This window comes from Kalmanozyma brasiliensis (genome assembly GCF_000497045.1).
Source record: "Kalmanozyma brasiliensis GHG001 unplaced genomic scaffold PSEUBRA_SCAF16, whole genome shotgun sequence".
NCBI lineage: Eukaryota > Fungi > Basidiomycota > Ustilaginomycetes > Ustilaginales > Kalmanozyma > Kalmanozyma brasiliensis.
Genome location: NW_015961955.1, coordinates 417,422 through 437,265, shown reverse-complemented (window position 1 = coordinate 437,265; position 19,844 = coordinate 417,422). Strand labels below are relative to the sequence as shown.

Here is a 19,844-nt window from a genome sequence, read left to right as displayed (position 1 = left end):
ATTTCGCTGCACAAGTCGATTCGACGACCTCCTCCCACGAGCCATCCGATCCCATCAGAACGCGTCGCAGCCCCCACACATCGTGCTGGTGTCTCACACACTTTCACAACCAGCATTAGCCGAGCGCTCAACTTTCCATTTCCGCCGCACACTTCAATCGCGCTTCGACATGCGTCTCTTCCTGCTCCCCTGTGAGGCCGCTGTTACAGCCGGCGGTTGCTGCAAGGGCATCACCTCGTCGTCGTCCCACTTTAGATCAATGACTGGGATGGCGTCGTTCGTGAGTCCCACCGTTGTTTTCTCCGACCCTCTTCCCGTGCCCGAGACCACCTTTTGAATCCCATCCTGTCCAATCGCAGTGCTGACATCCTGAACAACCGGCAGCGTCGGTCGCAGCAGCAAGCCGCGCCGTACATCGCGCGCAAACGCAGGCTCACCACCCACCCGCCCGCCATACGTCCGCTCGGACTCGACAAACACCGGCAGCGTCGCATCGAGACCCGTCTGTGTGGGTGCAGGCTCGGCGTTGCTCCCGACCGACGTGGCGCTGGGCGAATCGGTGCTGTAGTTGGGCACGAGATCGCGCGTGACGCGCAGGCCGAGCAGGGTCAGCGGGATCGACGTGTTGAGCGTGAGCTTGGTGGACCAGCCTGTTCGTGCGCCTGGTACAGCTGCTGCGTCGGTCTGACTCGCCGGGTCTGGTCGTGCGTAAATCGGACGTGTTTGTAAAGGAACACCGCGGACAGCGTTGCCGCTTGCAGCCGGCGCGATGGTCGGCGGCGCATCCAGGTACTCCGCGCACTCCCACGCATTCAGCCCGCCCGCTGTGAACCAGCCCTTCCGCACCGCAGACTCAGCGCTCGACGCCACCAGCCATTGCCCAGCAGCGTTGTCCAGTCGGAAGGAGAGCTGCTGCATCTTGCTCGTCCGCTCGTGCGTAGCCAGCTCGAGCTCGGCTAGCTGCGTCTCGAGCTCCGGCAGGCACGCGCTGAGCAGCTGCGCGGGTAGCTCGTCCAGCACGAAGCTGAGCGAGTCGAGCAGCAGCGTGAAGGGCGTGCTGCAATCGGGGAGTTGACCGGCCTGCCGAGTCAGATCCAGGAGTGACTTGACGAGTCGTTGGGCGACGGCTTTCATCGGGACACTCCAGAGACAGCCGAAGCGCAGCACGAGATGCAGCAGCTGGAAGGTTCCGCTGTGCAGGAGCTGGAGTAGCTGCGTCGCCACGTCGGTGGTGCGGGAGTCGGTGGGAGATAAAGCGTGTTCGAGAAAGGAGACGACGTGAAGCAGGAGCTGCCCACACGAGTCGGCGTCCGTGGCGTTGAAGGTAAAGCTGTCCTGCTGCTCGCACATGCGCAGCACGGAGCGCATGGTGGAATCGACTCCTTCGTCCTCTTGCGATGGTTTGCTTGACTTCATCGGGGCCGTGCTGCTTCCAGTCTGTGCAGAAGAGCTCGGATTCGGTTCGTCCGGTGCAGCCGTTTCGACGTAGCTGTCTTTGGCTGCATCCCTGCTGTCGAGAGTCGATCCTTCGGTTGCAGCCTTGCTAGCCTTGACCTTGTCCGACAGAATTTTGATGCCGATATCCGTGAAGCGCGAGATCAGCCCGCTCGATTGGCAGTCGCGCATGACTTGAGCGCCGGTAGCCGGCAGCCTGACAAAGAGGTCGTCAAAGATCCCCGACGCCAGCGCCTTGGTCTTGCTGTCGGCTCTCGACTGGAAGCTCGACTCGACCAGCTGCAGTCGCTCAAAGATCTCGACGAGCTCCTTGGCGACCACGGCGGTGTCCCATCCATCTAGTCGAGCTTTGATCGATGCGGCGTCGACCGAGGCGACGTCCTGCAGCAACAGGCTCGTCGGATCGAGGCAGCCCATGGCCAGGTCGATGACCCGCGATGGGTTGCAGCCCCACATCGACTTGCACGTGTCCTTGATCGTCAAGATGCATAGTCTGGGATCCTGACGGAATGCGATTTGCATGGGCTGCGATCGCAGCAACGCCTTCCAAAAGGTTTCGATCGAGGCCTTGTCCGCAGCGTCGATGCTGGTAGCTGCATCCGAAGCACAGATCAAGCAGCTCGCAGCACCGAGAAGGGACGGCAGGTTCACGTGCGCGAAGAGCAGCATGGTTTGAGCTCCGAACGCGCGCATGTCTTCGTACGAGATCGTCGAAGTGACCTCGTCCGTGACGCTGGAGAAGATCTCGCTGACCACACGAGCGATAGCGCCAATGTTCGATGAAGTTTCAGTCCCGCGTGTGGCTGGATCCGTCAGTCTCCTAACAGAGGACAGCAAAGACGGAAGCAAGAACGCGTCCATGGCGAGCTGCAAATTGAGCGTGCCGTGCGCAATGAGCCGGGTCAGCAAGGCGAGCAGTGCCCCGATCGACTTGCCGCCATGGGTCCCTTGTTCGATGCTATGGGCGAGGTGTGAGAGCCACCGTGCGTGTCGTTCGTCAATTTCAAGCGAAGCCTCGAGGTAGAGCTGATCGATGAGACGTACAGCCGCAGGGACGAGGGAATGATCGGATCGCGCCAGCACACTTTCCACGATAGTACGCTCGATAACCTCGTCGCCAGTGGCGTCCGACTGCAAAAAGAGACTGCGGAAGGGCGTGAGGATGTCAGACCCTTCAGGAGGCGTCTTTCCTGCTTCAGTGGCCTCCGCAGCGACCCGAGAGATGTTGGCGAAGCGATCGAGCAACGTATCTACGCTCGGTCTCAATGCTTGTACATGCTGGTGTATGGCGTCGGTCTCTGCGCCAGGATCGAGAGCAGGCGCGCTGATGCGACCGGGAATGCCCTCGATCAGAGTGCGAAGCCGCAAGAGGGTGGTCGATGCCATGACGGCCTGACGATCGTTTCGGACCGAGCTCGAGTGGTTGAGCTGCTGGCGCACCAACTGATTGAGTGTGCCCATGATGTCCATCGATCTCCAGACCAAGCTGTGTTCGATCACCATGTTGAAAGTAGCCCGAGCGAGGCTGTCGGACAGCGGGCGCAGCAGTAGTGTCGCAAGAAGCTGAGCCAGACCCTCAAAATCGTCAGCCATGACAAGAACCGCCGAGACCATGGAAAGCTGGTTGCCATTGATCCTCTCGATGCGTGTCGTGACCGCTGGGAGCAGCTCATTGCGGAAGATCCGGCAGCGCACGAAGCGTGATGCTGACCAGAGACGGGAGAGGGCTTGTTCTAGATCGCCCGATCCATTCTCTTCAGGCACCGACGCAGGGTGAGAAGCTGCTGGAGGATCAGCAGATTCCTGCTGCTCTTCTTGCTCCACGAAAGCGAATGGCAGAAATGACTGCAACTGGCGCAGGGCTCGACGCTGCACAGCGTCTTCGTACGTCTCCTTTGTGCGGTCGCCATAGATGGCCTGTCTGCGCTGCTGATAGACAGAAGCGGGTTGGTCGTACAGCGGCAGCGAGCGCAGAAGTCGCAGGTGCAAGGAATCTCGGGAGAGACTGCCACTGGACGGTGGGGCAACTGCGCAAGCGTCGTTGCCCGCGCTGGACGCCGAGGCAGTGGTCATACCACGTGCAATCAGTCTCTGCAGATATTTTGTGTAGGAGAAGATGCCTCTTCTTGCGAGCTCGCCGACGAGAACCACGATAGCGGTAACGTCGATGGTTGCCAATAGCGATGTGTGCGATGCACCAATGACTCCATCCGATATCGGACTGAGAGATGCCTCGACGTCACCTAGCCACTTGATGAGCATGGGCTCTACGTTGATCTTGCGCGTCTTTTTGGTGTGATGCTCGAGGTCAAAGGCCGGCAAAGACACCTGATCGGTCTCTTCGCTGGACTCCTCCCATGTGACGCCGAAACGGATCTTTTCGATCAACGTGGCAGCGAGGTACTGCCGCGCTACGCCCGAGCGACGGTCGCTACAGGCCCATGAAAGGATGGTTTCGATCCTTGGCGCCCAGACGGAATCGTCACGCTCTTGCTTCGTGTGTCGATGATTGCCACCGCTCGTCTGAAGAAAGACTCGATCGATTGTCCTCATGTCGAACGAATCAAGAGCTTCCATGTCGAGATGCTGCTGCAAAGTGGCCGTGGCGGGCGAGGATGTCGCTGTGCTAGAATCTTCTTTTGATCCTTGTCGATTTGCAGGACGAAGGAGCAATCGATCGACTCTGGGTTTGACCACGTGTTCGACAAAGTCAGACATGGTTTGGGTAGCATGCTCGCTTGGAAGGCCATCCGCGTCGGTGGCGACCTCGGCGAGGAGCTGCGTGAGCGTGTCTGCATGCTCTGACCAGAGTCGAGGGCTGACGAGGGCGTCGGGACTGGTCTCGCACACGATGCGGAAGAGGAGCATGAGCTTGGTGCGAAGAGCAGGCGAGGTTGTCCGATCGAAGCGTGCATCCAGAGAGCTGATTTGGATCAAGAGCGCGGTCAAGAAGGGCTTAACGAAGCATCGACGTCGCAAGATGAAGGTCAGAACCTCTTGCACGAGCTCGATGAGGAAAGGGAGCTGGACGAGATTGGACGCAGCAAAGGCATCGACGATCCATCGGACCAGAATAGCACGGTCAAGGAGATTCTGCGCGTGCAAGTGGCGTGCCAGGGAGAGACTGTAGGACCACTTTGCGAGCCACCTCTCTTCGTCTACCTCGTTCTGTAACACGGAGCATACTTCCTTGCCGGGGGCAGGTGATGGAGAAGCGGCAGGATGGAGATTCGATGGGGTGCGGGCGATATGTGCGGTCGCTACGGAGCGAGAGAGCGAAGTGGGAGGGCCAGCACCGGGCGTGCGGGGAAGGTACGAAGAGGGCGAGAAGGGAGCAGGAGATGCAGCGGCGGTGGAGGAAGATTCGGCGGCCTGAACGAGAGTGAGTTCGGTGACCTGCTTGGCCATCCAGGTGCAGAGGTTCGAGGTGATTTCGGGAACGATGGTAGCCGCCGACTTGTTGCGCAAGGACGAGAGCTCGGCGACACCCAAGGCACGAATGAACCAAACAGCGCGGGAGATGTCGACGCTTTTCCTTGCCGCAGATGCCGAAGAAGGTATGCTAGCGCCAGGAGTTGTTGCAGAGGAAGGCGTCGATGCAGTACCTAGAGGGGCCACTCGAGGATTGAAATAGCCGGAGGCGGTGCTTGCCGCGGCGGCAGGCAATGCGCCCCCTGCCCAAAGCATTTCAAAGAGCTTCTCGCCACGAAAGCCGTGCGGAACACTCCTCGAGAGACGCGTGAGGGGAACGCTAGGATCTGCGAGGTCTTTGACGTAGTTGGCCAGCTTGGCCTCGTTGAGCGTGACACGCGAGGGTGGCTTGTACTGACTGGGGGCGATACTAGCGCGATCGAGCTCGGTGCGACGCTGCACGGCTTCGTCCATCCATTTGGAGAGGGAATCGATGAGGCCTGGCACCGAGATCCGTTGGTGCAGCATTTGGTGTGCCAAGAAGGATTCGTTGCGGACGCGGGGGCGAGCATCGAAGCCTTTGCGGACCGAGAGCTGCGACATGTCGTCTTCTGGCTGACCGGGTTTGGTAGGGAAGAGGTCTGGAGCGTCGCGATCGGGAGCAGCTGGATGGAGTGGTGGCCGCCATGGCGGCTGTTGCTGCTGATAAGCTTCCGGGAGCTGTGCATCGTCGGTGGTGGATGGTTTGGTGCTCGATGACGACGATGCGGACGCATTTCGGACGCTGCCGCGAAGCAGCGAAGCTTGAAGGGACGTCATGACGATGGCGAAAGTGGCAGCAAATGAAGGCTCTTATCTAGCGGTGACACCATGAGTTCTGCCTGTATCATCCGGGGGAGGGTCGCCTAGGTAGAGGTGCTACGACTGAAGTGATAGCATCGTTGCCAATCTGTCATTCGGGCGGCAGAAGGTGAAGATGGAAGTTTTGTTAGCGTGCTCGAAGCAGCGTCTGCGCCAAGAGCTGCTGAGTGAGATGATTGATGTCGGCGTAGGCTGATCCGTCGGTTGAAGAGGTGAATGCGAGCGTGATCATTCCAATAGCGCCAGGCAGGGAGAGATGCTCGACTCGCTTGCTTTGCGTCTCCACAAAGTCACCGAAGCTCTCGAGAGTTCAGGGTTCAATCCGCCCGCTTCGCTCGTTAAAGTTGAGCCGCGTCCACAGCGCTTTTTTGGGCAAGGATGTCAGATTCAGAGTTTGTTTCGTTCGAATTGGAAAAAAAGAAAGCGGCGCTTCTTCTCAAGGTTCTTCTTCTTCAGAGTCACGCCGGCGTTGCTCCCTGCTGCGCAAAAAAAGTTGCATGCTTGACATCGGAAGATCCGTTCACCTCATCACCATCTTCAACGCAGTCACAGATCGAAGCATTCCCACGCTTCAGTCATCATCCCAACCCATCGTCGAAGCATCTCCGCTCTATTTCTGTCGGATCTGCGGTCACCACGACGACGACCCTTCGCTTCTTCCGATCTCTGGCCCTGAAGCCGCGTCCAGGGCCTCTTCTCTCCTCGCTTGCTCCGACTCGCATCGCTGCGGCAAAAGCTCCCTTCAGCTCGAGCAGCTTCGTCGCCAACGTCGCCTTGACCATGCCTCCCAAAGACGCCGCCGCCGCCGCCGCTGCTGCGGCCAAGGGCGCTGGCGCAGGTCCCATCCAGCTCGAGAACACCGCAAAACGTGATTTCCTCCAAAAGCTCGAAAAGGAGTCGCAGGACTACTGGGCGCAACAGCACGTCTTTGACATCAACGCCCCTACCCAAGATGACGGTCTCGTAGATATGACCCCAGACGAGGTGCGCGCAAAGTACCCAAAATGGTTTGCAACCATCCCTTATGCCTACATGAACGGTTCGCTCCACCTCGGTCACGCTTTCACCCTCTCCAAGGTTGAGTTCGCCGCTGGCTACGAGCGTATGCAGGGCAAGCGTGCCCTCTTCCCATGGGCTTTCCACTGCACAGGTATGCCCATCCGTGCTGCCGCTGACAAGCTCGTCCGCGAGATCGAGCTCTTTGGCGACGACTTTGCCGGTTACAAGGACCCCGCGGACGAAGCCGAGGCGGAAGCCGCACCCGAGCCACCAGCACCCACCGAGAACACATCCAGCGTCACCAAGGGCAACAACGTCGCCAAAGCCACCAAGGGCAAGCTTGCAGGCAAGGACACCGGCCTCAAGTATCAGTTCCAGATCATGCTCAACTCTGGCGTGCCCAAGGACGAGATCAAAAAGTTTGCAGATGCCAACTACTGGCTCAGCTACTTTCCCCCCATCGCCAAGGCTGACTGCACCGCCTTCGGTTCGCGCATCGACTGGCGACGTGCTTTCATCACCACCGACGTCAACCCGTACTACGACAGCTTCGTCCGATGGCAGATGAACAAGCTCCACGCCATGAACAAGATCAAGTTCGGCGAGCGCTACACCATCTACTCGCCCAAGGACGGTCAGCCCTGCATGGATCACGACCGATCCGACGGCGAAGGTGTTGGTCCTCAGGAGTACACCGGTCTCAAGATGGAGCTCGTTCAGTGGGGCGCCCTCGCAGCCCCTGAGCTCGATGCCAAGCTTCAGGGAAAGAAGGTCTACTTTGTCGCAGCTACCCTCCGACCCGAGACCATGTACGGCCAGACCAATTGCTACGTCGGACCCACGATCGACTACGGCGCTTTCCAGATCAACGACACCGACGTCTACATCTGCACCGAGCGTGCGGCGCGCAACATGGCCTTCCAGGGCACCACCAAGGAGCGTGGCCAGGTCCACTCGCTCGCCACCATCAAGGGTTCGCAGCTCATCGGAACCAAGATCAAGGCTCCCTTCGGTCTCTACCCCGAAGTCTACGTCCTGCCCATGGAGACCGTGCTCGCCACCAAGGGTACCGGTGTCGTCACCTCGGTGCCCTCCGACTCGCCCGATGACTATGCCACGCTCATGGACCTGCGCAAGAAGGCAGAGTACTACAAGATCGACCCACAATGGGCTGCCTTTGACCCTATCCCCGTCATCCGCACTCCCGCCTACGGCGACATGACCGCCGAGACGCTCGTCAAGCAGCTCAAGATTCAGAGTGCCAAGGACAAGAACCAGCTCGCCGAGGCCAAGGAGCTCGCCTACAAGGAGGGCTTCTACAACGGCACCATGCTCGTCGGCACCTACAAGGGCGAAGCCGTCCAGGAAGCCAAGAACAAGGTGCGCGACGAGATGATCAAGGCTCAGCTCGCCTTTGCCTACGCCGAGCCCGAAGGAAAGGTCATCAGCCGAAGTGCCGACGAGTGCGTCGTGGCGCTGTGCGACCAGTGGTACATGGACTACGGTGAGGAGTCGTGGAAGGCCCAGGCGAGCAAGCTCGTCGCGCAGATGAACACGTTCGGCCCGGAAGTCAAGAACGCCTTCGAGGGCACCATCGACTGGCTCAAGCAGTGGGCGTGTGCTCGTTCTTACGGTCTCGGCTCCAAGCTGCCCTGGGACCCACAGTACCTTGTCGAGTCGCTCAGCGACTCCACCATCTACATGTCGTATTACACTATTGCGCACCACCTCCAGGGCGGTGTTGCGGACGGCAGCAAGGTCGGACCCATCGGCATCAAGGCGGACGAGCTGACCGACGAGATCTGGGACTACATCCTCGGCGACGCTTCCTACCCGTCGGACACCACCATCCCCGAGGAGAAGGCCGAGGTGCTGCGCCGCGAGTTCCGCTACTTCTACCCCATGGACCTGCGTTCCTCCGGCAAGGACCTGATCCCCAACCACCTCACCTTCTGTGTCTACGTCCACTCGGCCATCTTCCCCGAGCACCACTGGCCGCGCGCCATCCGAGCCAACGGCCATCTCATGCTCAACGGCAAAAAGATGTCCAAGTCGACGGGCAACTCGCTCTCGCTTCGCCAGTCGGTCGAGAAGTTCGGCGCCGATGCCACCCGTCTGTCCCTCGCCGACGCCGGTGATGGCATCGAAGACGCCAATTTCGAAGAGAAGACGGCCAACGCCAACATCCTTCGTCTGCACACGCTCATCGACTGGTGCGCCGAAATCGTCGCGAATCAGTCCAAGCTCCGTTCGGGACCCAAGGACAGCTTCTGGGACAAATCGTTCGAGAACCAGATCAACAACCTCATCCACCTTACCAACGATGCGTACGCCAAGGCGCTGTACAAGGACGCGACCAAGTATGGGTTCTACGAGCTGCAGACGGCGCGCGATCTGTACCGCGAGGCGACGTCGGACATTGGGATGCACGTCGAGTTGATCCTGCGATGGATCCGGGTGCAGGCGCTGTTGGTGACGCCGATTGCGCCGCATTTCGCCGAGCATGTTTGGCGCAACTTCCTGGGTGAGTCGACGTCGATTCAGACGGCGAGGTGGCCAGAGCCTTCGGCTGGGGTGGACAACTCGACCACCGAAGCGCTTTCGTACGTGTCCGGCACGGTCAAGACGGTTCGCGATGCCGAGATTCTGCTGACCAAAAAGTCCAAGGGCAAGAACGCCGCTGCTGGGCCGGTCAAGTACAACGAGCGCGCGCCCAAGCAGTGTCGCATGTTTGTCGCCAAGAACTTCCCCGAGTGGCAGGACAAGTGCGTTTCGGTCGTCCAGCAACACTATGACCCGGCAAATGGGAGCTTTGACGACAAGGCGATCCGCGAACAGCTCGCCAAGGATGGCATGCTCAAGGACAAGAAGGTGATGAACTTTATCGTGACGTTCAAGAAGCGCATTGCCGATTTTGGCGCCGAGAGCGCGTTCAACCGGCTGCTGCCGTTTGACGAGATTGCGACGCTGAGGGCCGCCACGGGTTATCTCAAGAAGAGCATGGGCTTCAAGGAGATCTTGGTGTATAGCATCGAGGATGATAAGGAGAAGTTCGGGGACGTCGACGAGAAGGTGCTCGAGACGGCCGAGCCAGGACACCCGAGTTTCACGTTTGAGAACATCGAGGCTTGATCCAGTGTAGCTTAGATGCACGAAAAGACGGTCGGTTTCGTTTGCGTTGCGTTTTGGTTCGCTCATTCCCAGAGTCTGCGACAGCAGGATGAGAGCCTGAGCCGAGCACACTCAATCGGAACAGTCACACACATCAAACCACCCCTTCGTGAAACGCATACATTCCCCTCTTCAGATCTACCCGACCCTCAAACGGGAATCCTTCTTCCTAATGAACTCCAACACATACGCCAAACTAGCAGCGACCTCCTCGCTGGCAGGTACGATCTGTTCCTTTGGCAACAGGAATCCATACGTTCCCCCGTCGCGCAGCTCCACACTGTAGCTCCACTTGATCTTGCTCTTTCCCGACCCATCGACGGCTGTTTCGCTAGCGTAGCTCCAATCGACGGCGTTGCCACCACCTGTCGCATAAACCTGGCAGATCTTGCCCACGTTGAACGCTCTCCCGTGGACCCGCTTGAGCGCGGAGACTGCACCCAAGCTGAGCTCCAACAGATCCTCCTCGTCCGCCACCGCCTCGTCACAACTCCAACTGTACGGGTACATCATCAACTGTCCATAACTATGCAAATCCACATACCCCCGAACATTGTTCGCTTCATCCCCCAAAAACGTCGCCACCGCCTTGGTCTCTTCCGCACTGAACGCCTCGGTTCCCGCAAACATCTCGGAACACGCCGACCCACCAGACGCAAACTCGTAGCCATAGTTGCGATTCAGATCCACCCCCTTGCAGAAAATTCCACCGGGGAACTTGTTGGGCTGTCGATTCTTGCGCCACATGCGGTTGTGATCCCACGAGTAGACGTAGCCGTCCGGGTTGGTGACGGGGATGACGGTGATGGTGAAGGTGCTGAGGATGGTGCGGGCCGAGGAGCGGGTCCATGTGGGAGGGATGCGACGCGGTTTGCGCCCCTTCTTGCCCTTTTTCTTCTTCAGCGCTGAGAGGTTGTCGGGGGAGAAGGTGGTATTGGGCGAGGAGGGGGCGCCGAGAGCAGCACGAAGGAGGTCGGAGGCGAAGAAGAGAGAGGACGAGGTGGAGATCCATTCGCGAGCGTGCTGACCACCTGTGATGACGATGCCGAGCTTCTGATCCGTGGAAGAGATGTTGGACGGTGGGTCGGGTTGCGGCTCCGGTTCTGGGTCCGAAGGCGGAGATGGTGGCGCGGGAGCATCCAACCCGTTCGAGATTTGCAGCGCGAGGATGGGCCGTCCTTCGTGCGTCTTGCCAATCTCGATGACTTTGGCGTGCGAAGGGTAGCTCTGCTGGAGCATGCGCATGTACTCGACGATCTCGTCGAAGGAGTGGTACTCGTGGTGCCATGCTTGACTCCGCCTCATGGCTGTCACTTGGTTTCCAGATTGACGCTGTGACCGTTGCTCCGAGACAAGCTGGTCGAGGTCTTCGATCAACGTCGTCGTCCGCGGTGAATGATGCTGCTCTGCAAAAGGCTGCATGAGACCGGCAAGGATCTCTTCTGATGAGGATGCAGACAGGCGCTGCGGATCCTCATTGTGGGTGTCGCTCGCCAATCGAATATCGACGCATCCCAAGACGTCGGTTCCGCAAGCAGCTCCCAGTTGTGCACCCCACACATCCAGCCCGAGACTGTGAGCTTGTTGGATGAGTTGCTTGTGTTGACTCTCACTGCTCGTGCTGAATCTGACCACCTTCTGCCCTTTGAAGTTGGCCGTGTGCGAAGAGGATGCAAAGGTAATACGCTCGGCGTTGTCCTGTTGTGGTAGACTGAACGCTTGTTGATCTTGATATGCGACTGCTGTTCCCGCAGCAAGGGCTACGGTGAGCAGCCCTGCGGCTAGCGAGAGGCTGCGCATGACGTTGGTAGGGGACGGTGATATGGTGGTGATGATAGCGATGCCGATCCGATCTGCGGGGAGAATCAGGGCGAAAGCCTATTTGTGAATTCTAAATTCGGGTCGTGTGACTGTGGAGCGTCCGCCCAGTTTCAGTCGGCCGATTAATTTGAACCTCGGAAGTCGGTATTGGCTAACAGCAAGAAATGTCAAAAAAAGTCGAGGAATTTGTCCAATTTCTTCCTGTTTGGCTGCCTTTGAAGCTGAGCAACACCACCGACTTCGACCCTCTTCTCGATCCTGTTCTCACCTTCCAGTCTTGAGCAGCCACTGCGAACGCACACATCATCGTGGAAGCATTGCGGCAGGCTTAGACGACATCATGGCCGACGCACAGGTCCTCACCCCGGACCAGATCCAACAGATCCTCGCCGCGCAGCAACAGCAAGCCTCCGCCTCCTCCTCATCAGCACCGGCACCAGCAGTCCCGTCGCAGCACCGACTCAAAACGTCCTTCAAGAAGCGTCGTGCCTTTGAGCCTTTCTACACTGGCGGCGCAACCGCTCTCACTCCCGATGGCTCGCTTCTCTTTGCGACGCTCAACGAGCAGGTCACTGTCGTCGAAGTAACAACCGGTAATGTGGTGCAGCGGATCGAAGGTGACACAGAAGAGGTCACGTCGCTGGCTGTGACGCCATCAGGATCGCACCTCGTAGTAGCATCGCGGTCGCTGGCGTTGCGCATCTACTCTCTGCCCGAATGCAAGCTCGTCCGCAGCATACCGAAGAGCCATCTCAGCCAGGTCAACCTCATGGATGTCGACCCCACCAGCACTCTACTCGCTACTGGTGGATCCGACGGTGTGGCGAAAGTATGGGACATCGAAGGTGGCTTTTGCACACATGCGTTCAAGGGACATGCGGGTGTTGTATCTGCTCTTGCATGGAACCTCCCACCCTCAACCTCTGCTTCGAGCCCCGCCAAGAAGAACAAGAACAAGTCCAAAGCACCCCAAAACGCCAGGACCATCCAGCTCCTCACCGGCTCGGTCGACGGCAAAGTGCGCGTATGGGACCTCAACAACCCCTCCGAGACGCACAAGCCCATCGCCACGCTTGCGGGCCACGACTCGGTCGTCCGTGGCATCGCCGTCACCGAGGACGGAAACACCATCGTCACCGGTTCGCGCGATCGTACCCTCGTTGTGTGGCGCCTGCCTGTTGCCAAGTCTGGCGCTCCAGCAGCTGCGTGGAAGCAGGCCGAGACGCTCTCGGCAAACGAAGGTGTTGAGTCGGTTGGATTCCTTCCATCAGGCTCGTTTGGCAGCTCGAAGCGCGAGCCGCAGCAGAACGTGTTTTGGACCGGTGGTTCTGACGGGCAGCTCCGACTGTGGGATGTTTCTTCATCAAGCATCATCGCCAAGGAGCCCAAGGGCTTCAACGAGCAACTTGTGCAACATGCCAAGCAGGACCGTGCTAAGCGCGCCATGGCTGCCGGTCGTAGCGCAGCCGATGTCGCAGATGCGGATGAGGAGGAGACGCGCGCCATCACCGCTGTCCACCTCGTTTCTCCGGACGACTCGACACCATGCTTGGTCTCAGTGCACGCAGATCAGAACATTGTCGTCCGATCTGTTGGCGGTGATGACGCAGCACCGCTCAAGAAGGTGCGCCAGCTAATTGGATTCAACGATGAAATCGTCGATCTGGCGCTTCTCTCTACCTCCGCCGCGGACGCCACCGAGGAAGAGTCGCACCTGGCAGTGGCGACCAACAGCAGGTCGCTTCGAGTCTACACATTGGGCGCGGAGGACGAGACCTCGGTGGAGCTTCTAGCGGGGCACACGGACATCGTACTGTGTGTCGACAAGTCGCCGGATATGAGGCTGCTCGCCTCGGGTGCCAAGGACCGAACCACGAGAATTTGGGCATGGGTGCCAAAATCGAGGCTGTCCTCGCTCGCAGATGCCGAGAATGGTGCCGACGATGCCGGCAAGAAGGTTTCTCGAAGCAACGGTCATTTCTCTAGCGTGGCCGAAGACGACAACGAGGGCGAGTGGGTGTGCGTCGGAGTCTGCGAAGGGCACGCCGAGTCGGTCGGTGCCATCGCTTTCGCCCGTCGTCCCTCCGCCCCCGGCGCGCCTGGCGCCCCATTCATCGTCACCGCCTCCCAAGACCGCACCGTAAAGCTCTGGGACCTATCACCCATCAACACGCTCCTCGCCTCCACTCGCCCCCTCGGTCAGCCCATCGCGCTCAAGAGTCTCGTCACGCAACGTGTCCACGAGAAGGACATCAACTGCCTCGACATCTCCCCCAACAACGCCATGCTCGCCACAGGCTCCCAGGATCGCACTGCCAAGATCTTCAGCCTCTCCTTCACCCCACCTTCCGCCTCCAACAAGACGGCCTCGGCGCGACTGACGACGCTCGCCACGCTCAAGGGCCACAAGCGTGGCATCTGGGCCTGTCGCTTCTCCTCCTCCGACCTGGCCCTCGCCACCGCTTCGGGAGACAAGACCATCCGTCTCTGGTCGCTCAAAACGTTTTCCTCCGTCAAACTCTTCGAGGGCCATACGAATAGCGTGCTCAAACTTGCCTTTCTGTCGAACGGCATGCAGCTCGCCTCGTGCGCCGGCGATGGCTTGGTCAAGGTGTGGAACATCAAGGAGGAGGAGTGCGCCACGACGATCGATGCGCACGACGACAAGGTGTGGAGCATCGCGGTGGCCAAGTCCGAGGCATGGCTGGTGAGCGCTGCTGCCGACGGTGGCGTGAGGGTGTGGGAGGACAGGACGGAGGAGGAGAAGGAGGAGAAGCGGCAGGAACGGGAAGAGGAGGTGCGCATGGAACAGGAGTTCGGCAACATGCTGACGAGGAAGGATTGGAAGAACGCGATCCATCTGGCGCTGCAGATGGGTCAGCCGAGGAGGTTGTTGGGTCTCTTTACGCATGTTGGGAACAACCGGCCGGAGGTGGTCGAGCAGAACGGCAAGAGGAATGGCTTGTTGGCCAGCGTGCTCGCTACTGCTGATAGCGATGATGACGATGACGATCTCATGAAGTTCGGAGATGACGATGGCGATGCGGCGCTCCAAGCTGCCGGCATCCGACGGCGTCGTGGTGGCAAAGCGTCCGCCCAGGTCAACGGCACTTCCGCCCCGTCTGCTTCGGACGCAGACGCCAACTCGATCACGGGTCTCGCCTCGATCGACTCGATCATCTCGACCCTTCCACCGCCGCTTCTCATCCAACTCCTCATCTACATTCGCGACTGGAACACCTCGACGCGCACCTCGCCCGTTGCGCAAACGCTGCTCCACGCCATCCTATCCACCCACACTGCCGCTTCGCTGCTCTCAATCTTCGCCGAGTCGACAAAATCGCATCGAGCAGCGTTGGCGTCGAGGCTGGAGGACGAGGAGCTGGGCATCACCGCAGCGGTGAGCGATAAGGAGAAGGCGCGACAGAGGAGGCTCGACAAGGAGAGGAATGTCGATCTGGGCACGCTGGTCGAGGGGCTCTTGCCTTACACCGAGAGGCAATGGGCCAGGGCGGATCGAACGTTGATCGAGGCCAGCATGTTGGAGTACAGCGTCGAGGCGATGGACACGCTGATCGGGTTCGATGACGAGGACATGCAGGAAGAGGGCAAAGAGGAGACGTTCGGAGAGCAGATTGACATGGAGGAGGATAGCGACGCGGATGAGGATGAGGATATGTCGGATTCTTCGTGATCACCACCTTACTGCTGTATCATCATCCTGGCTTGGCATCAATCACACCACATGCTCACAGTCACGCATTTCCGCGCCCGCATGTTGCGGCTTCGAGCTTCTCCATCGTCGCATTGCCCTTGATTCAGCACTGTGCTCACTTGACGAACACAACCCTAACCGCCGACTTCCCCGCCCTCAACAAGCACACTCTCCCCTCCCCACCCTTCACCTCCACCAAATCCCCCTCTACCACCTCACCCCCCAACCCAACCTGCCTGTTGTTCACATACAGCCCACCGCTGCTCAACAACCTCTTGGCCTCACCCCTGCTCCTAACCAGTCCCGCGCTCACCACCAACCTCGTCACATCCGCCCCTACCACCTGGTCCATTTCGAGTCGGGTCAAGACATTGTCCTGTTGCGTGATGTGTTCCACCTCCAGTTCCGCTAGAGCCTCCTTCGCTGCACTCTCCCCATCCCTCACCCCTCCGTATTGCGTTGAATGCGAGAACAACACCCTTGTCAACACTCGACACTTGTCCATGGCGCCCTTGCCACGGATCAAGCGCGTCATGTGGTCCGCTAGCTTCCTCTGCGCGCTTCTCGCCTTTCGATCCGCTTCGTGCTCCTTCATCACCCCGTCCACCTCTTGGGGACTGAGAAGGGTCAAACACCGCAGATACTTGCCGACATCATCGTCGCCGGATCTCAGGAAGAACTGATAAAAATCCAAATCGGACGTCTTCCGCGCACTCAACCAGACCGCGTTGCCAGCGGACTTGCCGAACTTCTCCCCGGTATGCGTGGTCAACAGCGGCAGGGTCAACCCGTACGCTGGATCCTCAGCGAGGCTGGAGGAGTGGGTTCGACGAATGAGATCGATCCCCGCCGTGATGTTGCCTAGCTGATCCGAGCCGCCCACCTGGATGGTACACCCATGCTTGGAGTGCAGGAAGGAAAAGTCGTACGCCTGCAGTAGCTGATAGCTGAACTCGGTGTAGGATAGACCGGTGGTGGTGAGGCGGGAAGCGACGGAATCTCGTGCTAGCATTTGGGTCAACCTCGCATGTCGACCCACCTCACCGAGGAAGGTGAGCAGCGAAATGCCGCTCATCCAGGTGTAGTTGTTCATGAGTTTCACACCCATCCCCAACTCGACCCCTCCCTCCTCTGACCCTGTCGCGGATTGGATCGATTCGCCTTGCTCGCGGTAGAACGCGGCAACGTTATCAAAGAACACCCGCAACTGCGTCGTAATCCCCTCGACGTTGCGCTGCAACGTCGTTTCGTCTAGCGCATTGCGCTCGCTACTGCGTCCACTCGGATCACCAATGCTGCCCGTCGCACCGCCGACGAGGACGATGGGCGTGTGGTCGAAGCGCGCAAAGTGCGCCAGCGTGAGGAGCGGGAGGAGGTTCCCCACGTGAAGCGAGTCGGCGGAGGGGTCGACGCCCGAGTAGACCACGCGCGGGGCGGACGCGAGGTGCGAGGAGAGCGCCCGGGACGTGAGCGTTTGCACGAGGCCGCGCGATTGCAGTTCGGTGATCAGGTCGGTGGGTGCTGCGGCGGTGCTGGAGGAGGAGAAACGGGCGTTCGGTCGAGATCGGCGCTGAGATCGAGGTGGGAGAGTCGTTGTGCATCGGGTGGCTATCGACGGTGTAAGGGTCTGTCGTGAAGACGATGCGATGCACCGTGAGGTGAGGGAGGACGCCATATTGACAGCCGTCGCCGTACAAATCGAGCCGAGAGAGACCGTTGTTGGTGAGGGAAGAGCATGAAGCTCACTCGAGAACCCAAAAATTTAGAGCTTTGATTTCTTCTCGCATGCTCCACACTCGGAAATCGGACTTGTCTGCCTCGCTCGTCGTCCTCCTCAATCTTTGCCTCGCTATCCTCAACGACGCTCTTTGCTCACTGGAGGTCCTGAATCACCGTCAACTACACGAGTAGGACGAGCTGGCAGCCTGATCACGAGGCAAGCGCTGTTGAATGTGTGGGCAAATAGGATGGATCGCAGGCGAGACTGCTATAACTCTTCCTCGTAGTCATCCGCTGTGCTTGCCACAACAGCCTTGGTTTCCTTTGACTCTTCCATCTGCATTTCCTTCCCTTCATCCTCCTCAGATACCTGATCCTGCCACTCGAGCAAGACATCAAACATGCTTCCCGTGCCCTTCCTCTCCCCACCTCCAACGCCTTTTCCCTTCTTCTTCTTCTTGTTCTTCTTCTTCCCTGCTGCGCTCGTAGTGGTGCCGACATCGAACATGCCTCCACCGACACCCTTCCCCACAGCTCCATCCCCAACACCGTCCGAGACGGCATCCTCTTCGTCGAGCTTCTGCTCCTCGAACGCGCCCACCAGGCCGGCACCCGCGCGGTCCGCACGCTTCTTCATCTTCTTGAGCTTCCTCCGGGACGCCCCTGCGGAAGGGGCCATCTGGGCGAGCTCTTCAGCGGAAAAGGCGAGCGAGAGCTCGGCAGTGCGCTTCGAGGTGGTCGCTTTCGTTGCGAGCTTGTCGCCCCAGGTCGTGGGCTGGTTGGCGGTGGGGAGAGCGGCGTCGGGCATGTCGATGAGTGAGGCGTCGTCGTCGTCATCCATCGAAGGATCGAGGCCGGGGACGCCAATTCGTGGCGCAGAGGGGCTGTCGTCGTCCGAATCCGAGTCCGAGCCGTCCGAGTCGGAGGAGCGGCGGGATCGCTTGCCGAGCGTGGAGCGACGCGAGGTGCATCCGGCGGCTTCTGCAGCAGGCTCTGGCGCAGGAACGGGTTCGTGATCGTCCTCGATCTCCTCTTCCTTCGTGTCGTCCTCGTCAGCAGCATACCTCGGCGCAGGAGCCTCCGGCAGCGGCGCATTCGTCTGCCCCGTCCCACTACCAAAGACTTCTGCGTCCGCCTCGCCCAGCAACCCCGCCAGATCAAACGCCTCGCTGAACCCGCTCAAGATCGCCGAGCTCTCCTCGAGCTTCTTCTCCACCCCCACCGTCGCGTCCTCATCCACTCCACCGATGCTCTTGCTCAGCGCATCCGCACCCTTCCTCTTGTCCTCCGACAGGATCGCCGAGCGATGCAGCGTCGGCGGATGCGTATAGTACTTGATCCGCCCCACGTTCCAATCGTGCAGTACACTTCTCGCCGTACCCTCGATATCGATCTTTCCACCTCTCGCCATGCGGCCCCGCTGCACCGCGATGCGCATGAGCAGATCCTGCGCGTCCCCTTCTTGGAACCAGTCCAGGCCGTACACCTCCATCAGGTGGTCGGGCACCACGCGTGCCATAATCGCCTCCACGGGCGTGATTGGGTCTTCGACCAGTTCGACCTTGACCACATTCCTCAAGAGTGCCGATTGACGTCGCATCTGCACCTCCTCGGGCGACAATCCGAGCGAGGCAGCCCCCGCCGCGGATTCGTCCGAGAAGACGATACCGGGACAATCCAGCAACCGCACCGACTTGTCGAGCATGACGCTCTGTACGACCTTGGTGTGACCCGGGGTGGAGGCGACGCTGCAGACGCGCGCACGCTTGAGAGAGTTGATGACGCTCGACTTGCCCACGTTGGGCGCACCGAAGACGCCCACTGCGATCGACGTCTTGAGGTTCAAGCTGCGCGAGTAGTTTTTGATGAGCTGCAGAAGAGCCCCCGCACCGATGGCCTCGCTGCCACCTGTAATTACATCTGCTCCTGCAGCCGCATTGGACTTGGAGTAGTTGACCGCGTTGGCACCCTGACTGAGGTTGCTGCGTTGCGATTGGGTGGACGCTTTGAAGGCGAGCGTGGGAAAGTCGTGGCGGAGATACCGCAGCCACGCCTCGACGTTCGACTTAGGCACGAGATCGATCTTGTTGAGGATGAGGACGATCTTCTTGCCCGCGCGGAGGAGCATGCGCTCGGTCTCGAGAGAGCGGCAGCCGAGCGGATCGCGTGCGTCGAGCACCTCGAGGAGCACATCGGCGTTGTCGACCACTTTGCGAAGCTCGCGCATGTACGCTTTGATCGAGCTGTCTCGGCGGCCCGTCAACGTCGGGTCCAAAGCGGCTGACGAGGAAGATTCTTGCTTAGCGATATCAGCTTCCAAACTGTCAATGGCAGCATCGTACGAGTTGGAGCTGGCGGCTGCACCGGCAATCTCTTCTCTCAACCTAGCAGCTGCACTGCCCTCTGCTGGGTCAGTATTCGCCTCGTCCATCTCCATTTCGCCCGTTCGTCGCTGTGCTTGCTGTTGCTGCTGCATCTGTTGAAGTTGTCGTGCTTTGCCCTTGTTGACGAGACCCGCAAACTGGTTCTTGTTGAAGACAAAGCCGGCGTTGGTGGCCTGCTTGCCGACGCCGTTGGACGAGCCGGAAGCATTCTTGGCGTGCGCCTGTGTAGCCGAGATCTTGGTCTTTTTGCGCGCCTGGCGGTCTTCCTTGCGCTGTTGTCGACCCATCTTGGCGGTCACTCTCTTTGT

The 19,844-nt window shown here is 59.6% G+C and overlaps 6 protein-coding genes across 6 annotated transcripts; 2 read left to right on the top strand and 4 right to left on the bottom strand.

Annotated features, from left to right (window-relative positions):
* Window positions 1–153: 153 nt before the first annotated feature.
* PSEUBRA_001980 (Mediator complex, subunit Med12, LCEWAV-domain protein) lies at window positions 154–5,685 on the bottom strand (the record flags this gene model as incomplete). The annotated part of the gene is made up of 1 exon (XM_016435141.2): window positions 154–5,685. One exon carries the CDS (start codon window positions 5,683–5,685, stop codon window positions 154–156), a length of 5,532 nt encoding a protein of 1,843 aa, XP_016293542.2.
* An 822-nt stretch (window positions 5,686–6,507) lies between these two features.
* Window positions 6,508–9,858, top strand: PSEUBRA_001979 (Valyl/Leucyl/Isoleucyl-tRNA synthetase, class I, anticodon-binding; the record flags this gene model as incomplete). The annotated part of the gene is made up of 1 exon (XM_016435171.1): window positions 6,508–9,858. One exon carries the CDS (start codon window positions 6,508–6,510, stop codon window positions 9,856–9,858), a length of 3,351 nt encoding a protein of 1,116 aa, XP_016293541.1.
* A 177-nt stretch (window positions 9,859–10,035) lies between these two features.
* PSEUBRA_001978 (Peptidase M14, carboxypeptidase A) lies at window positions 10,036–11,697 on the bottom strand (the record flags this gene model as incomplete). The annotated part of the gene is made up of 1 exon (XM_016435151.2): window positions 10,036–11,697. One exon carries the CDS (start codon window positions 11,695–11,697, stop codon window positions 10,036–10,038), a length of 1,662 nt encoding a protein of 553 aa, XP_016293540.2.
* Window positions 11,698–12,058: 361 nt separating this feature from the next.
* Window positions 12,059–15,412, top strand: PSEUBRA_001977 (WD40 repeat; the record flags this gene model as incomplete). Its single annotated transcript, XM_016435159.1, has 1 exon — window positions 12,059–15,412. The coding sequence occupies one exon, from the start codon at window positions 12,059–12,061 to the stop codon at window positions 15,410–15,412; it is 3,354 nt and encodes a 1,117-aa protein (XP_016293539.1).
* Window positions 15,413–15,548: 136 nt separating this feature from the next.
* Window positions 15,549–17,108, bottom strand: PSEUBRA_001976 (Aminoacyl-tRNA synthetase, class Ic; the record flags this gene model as incomplete). Its single annotated transcript, XM_059464713.1, has 1 exon — window positions 15,549–17,108. One exon carries the CDS (start codon window positions 17,106–17,108, stop codon window positions 15,549–15,551), a length of 1,560 nt encoding a protein of 519 aa, XP_059321219.1.
* A 312-nt stretch (window positions 17,109–17,420) lies between these two features.
* Window positions 17,421–19,823, bottom strand: PSEUBRA_001975 (GTP binding domain protein; the record flags this gene model as incomplete). The annotated part of the gene is made up of 1 exon (XM_016435142.2): window positions 17,421–19,823. One exon carries the CDS (start codon window positions 19,821–19,823, stop codon window positions 17,421–17,423), a length of 2,403 nt encoding a protein of 800 aa, XP_016293538.2.
* Between the last annotated feature and the right edge of the window lie 21 nt (window positions 19,824–19,844).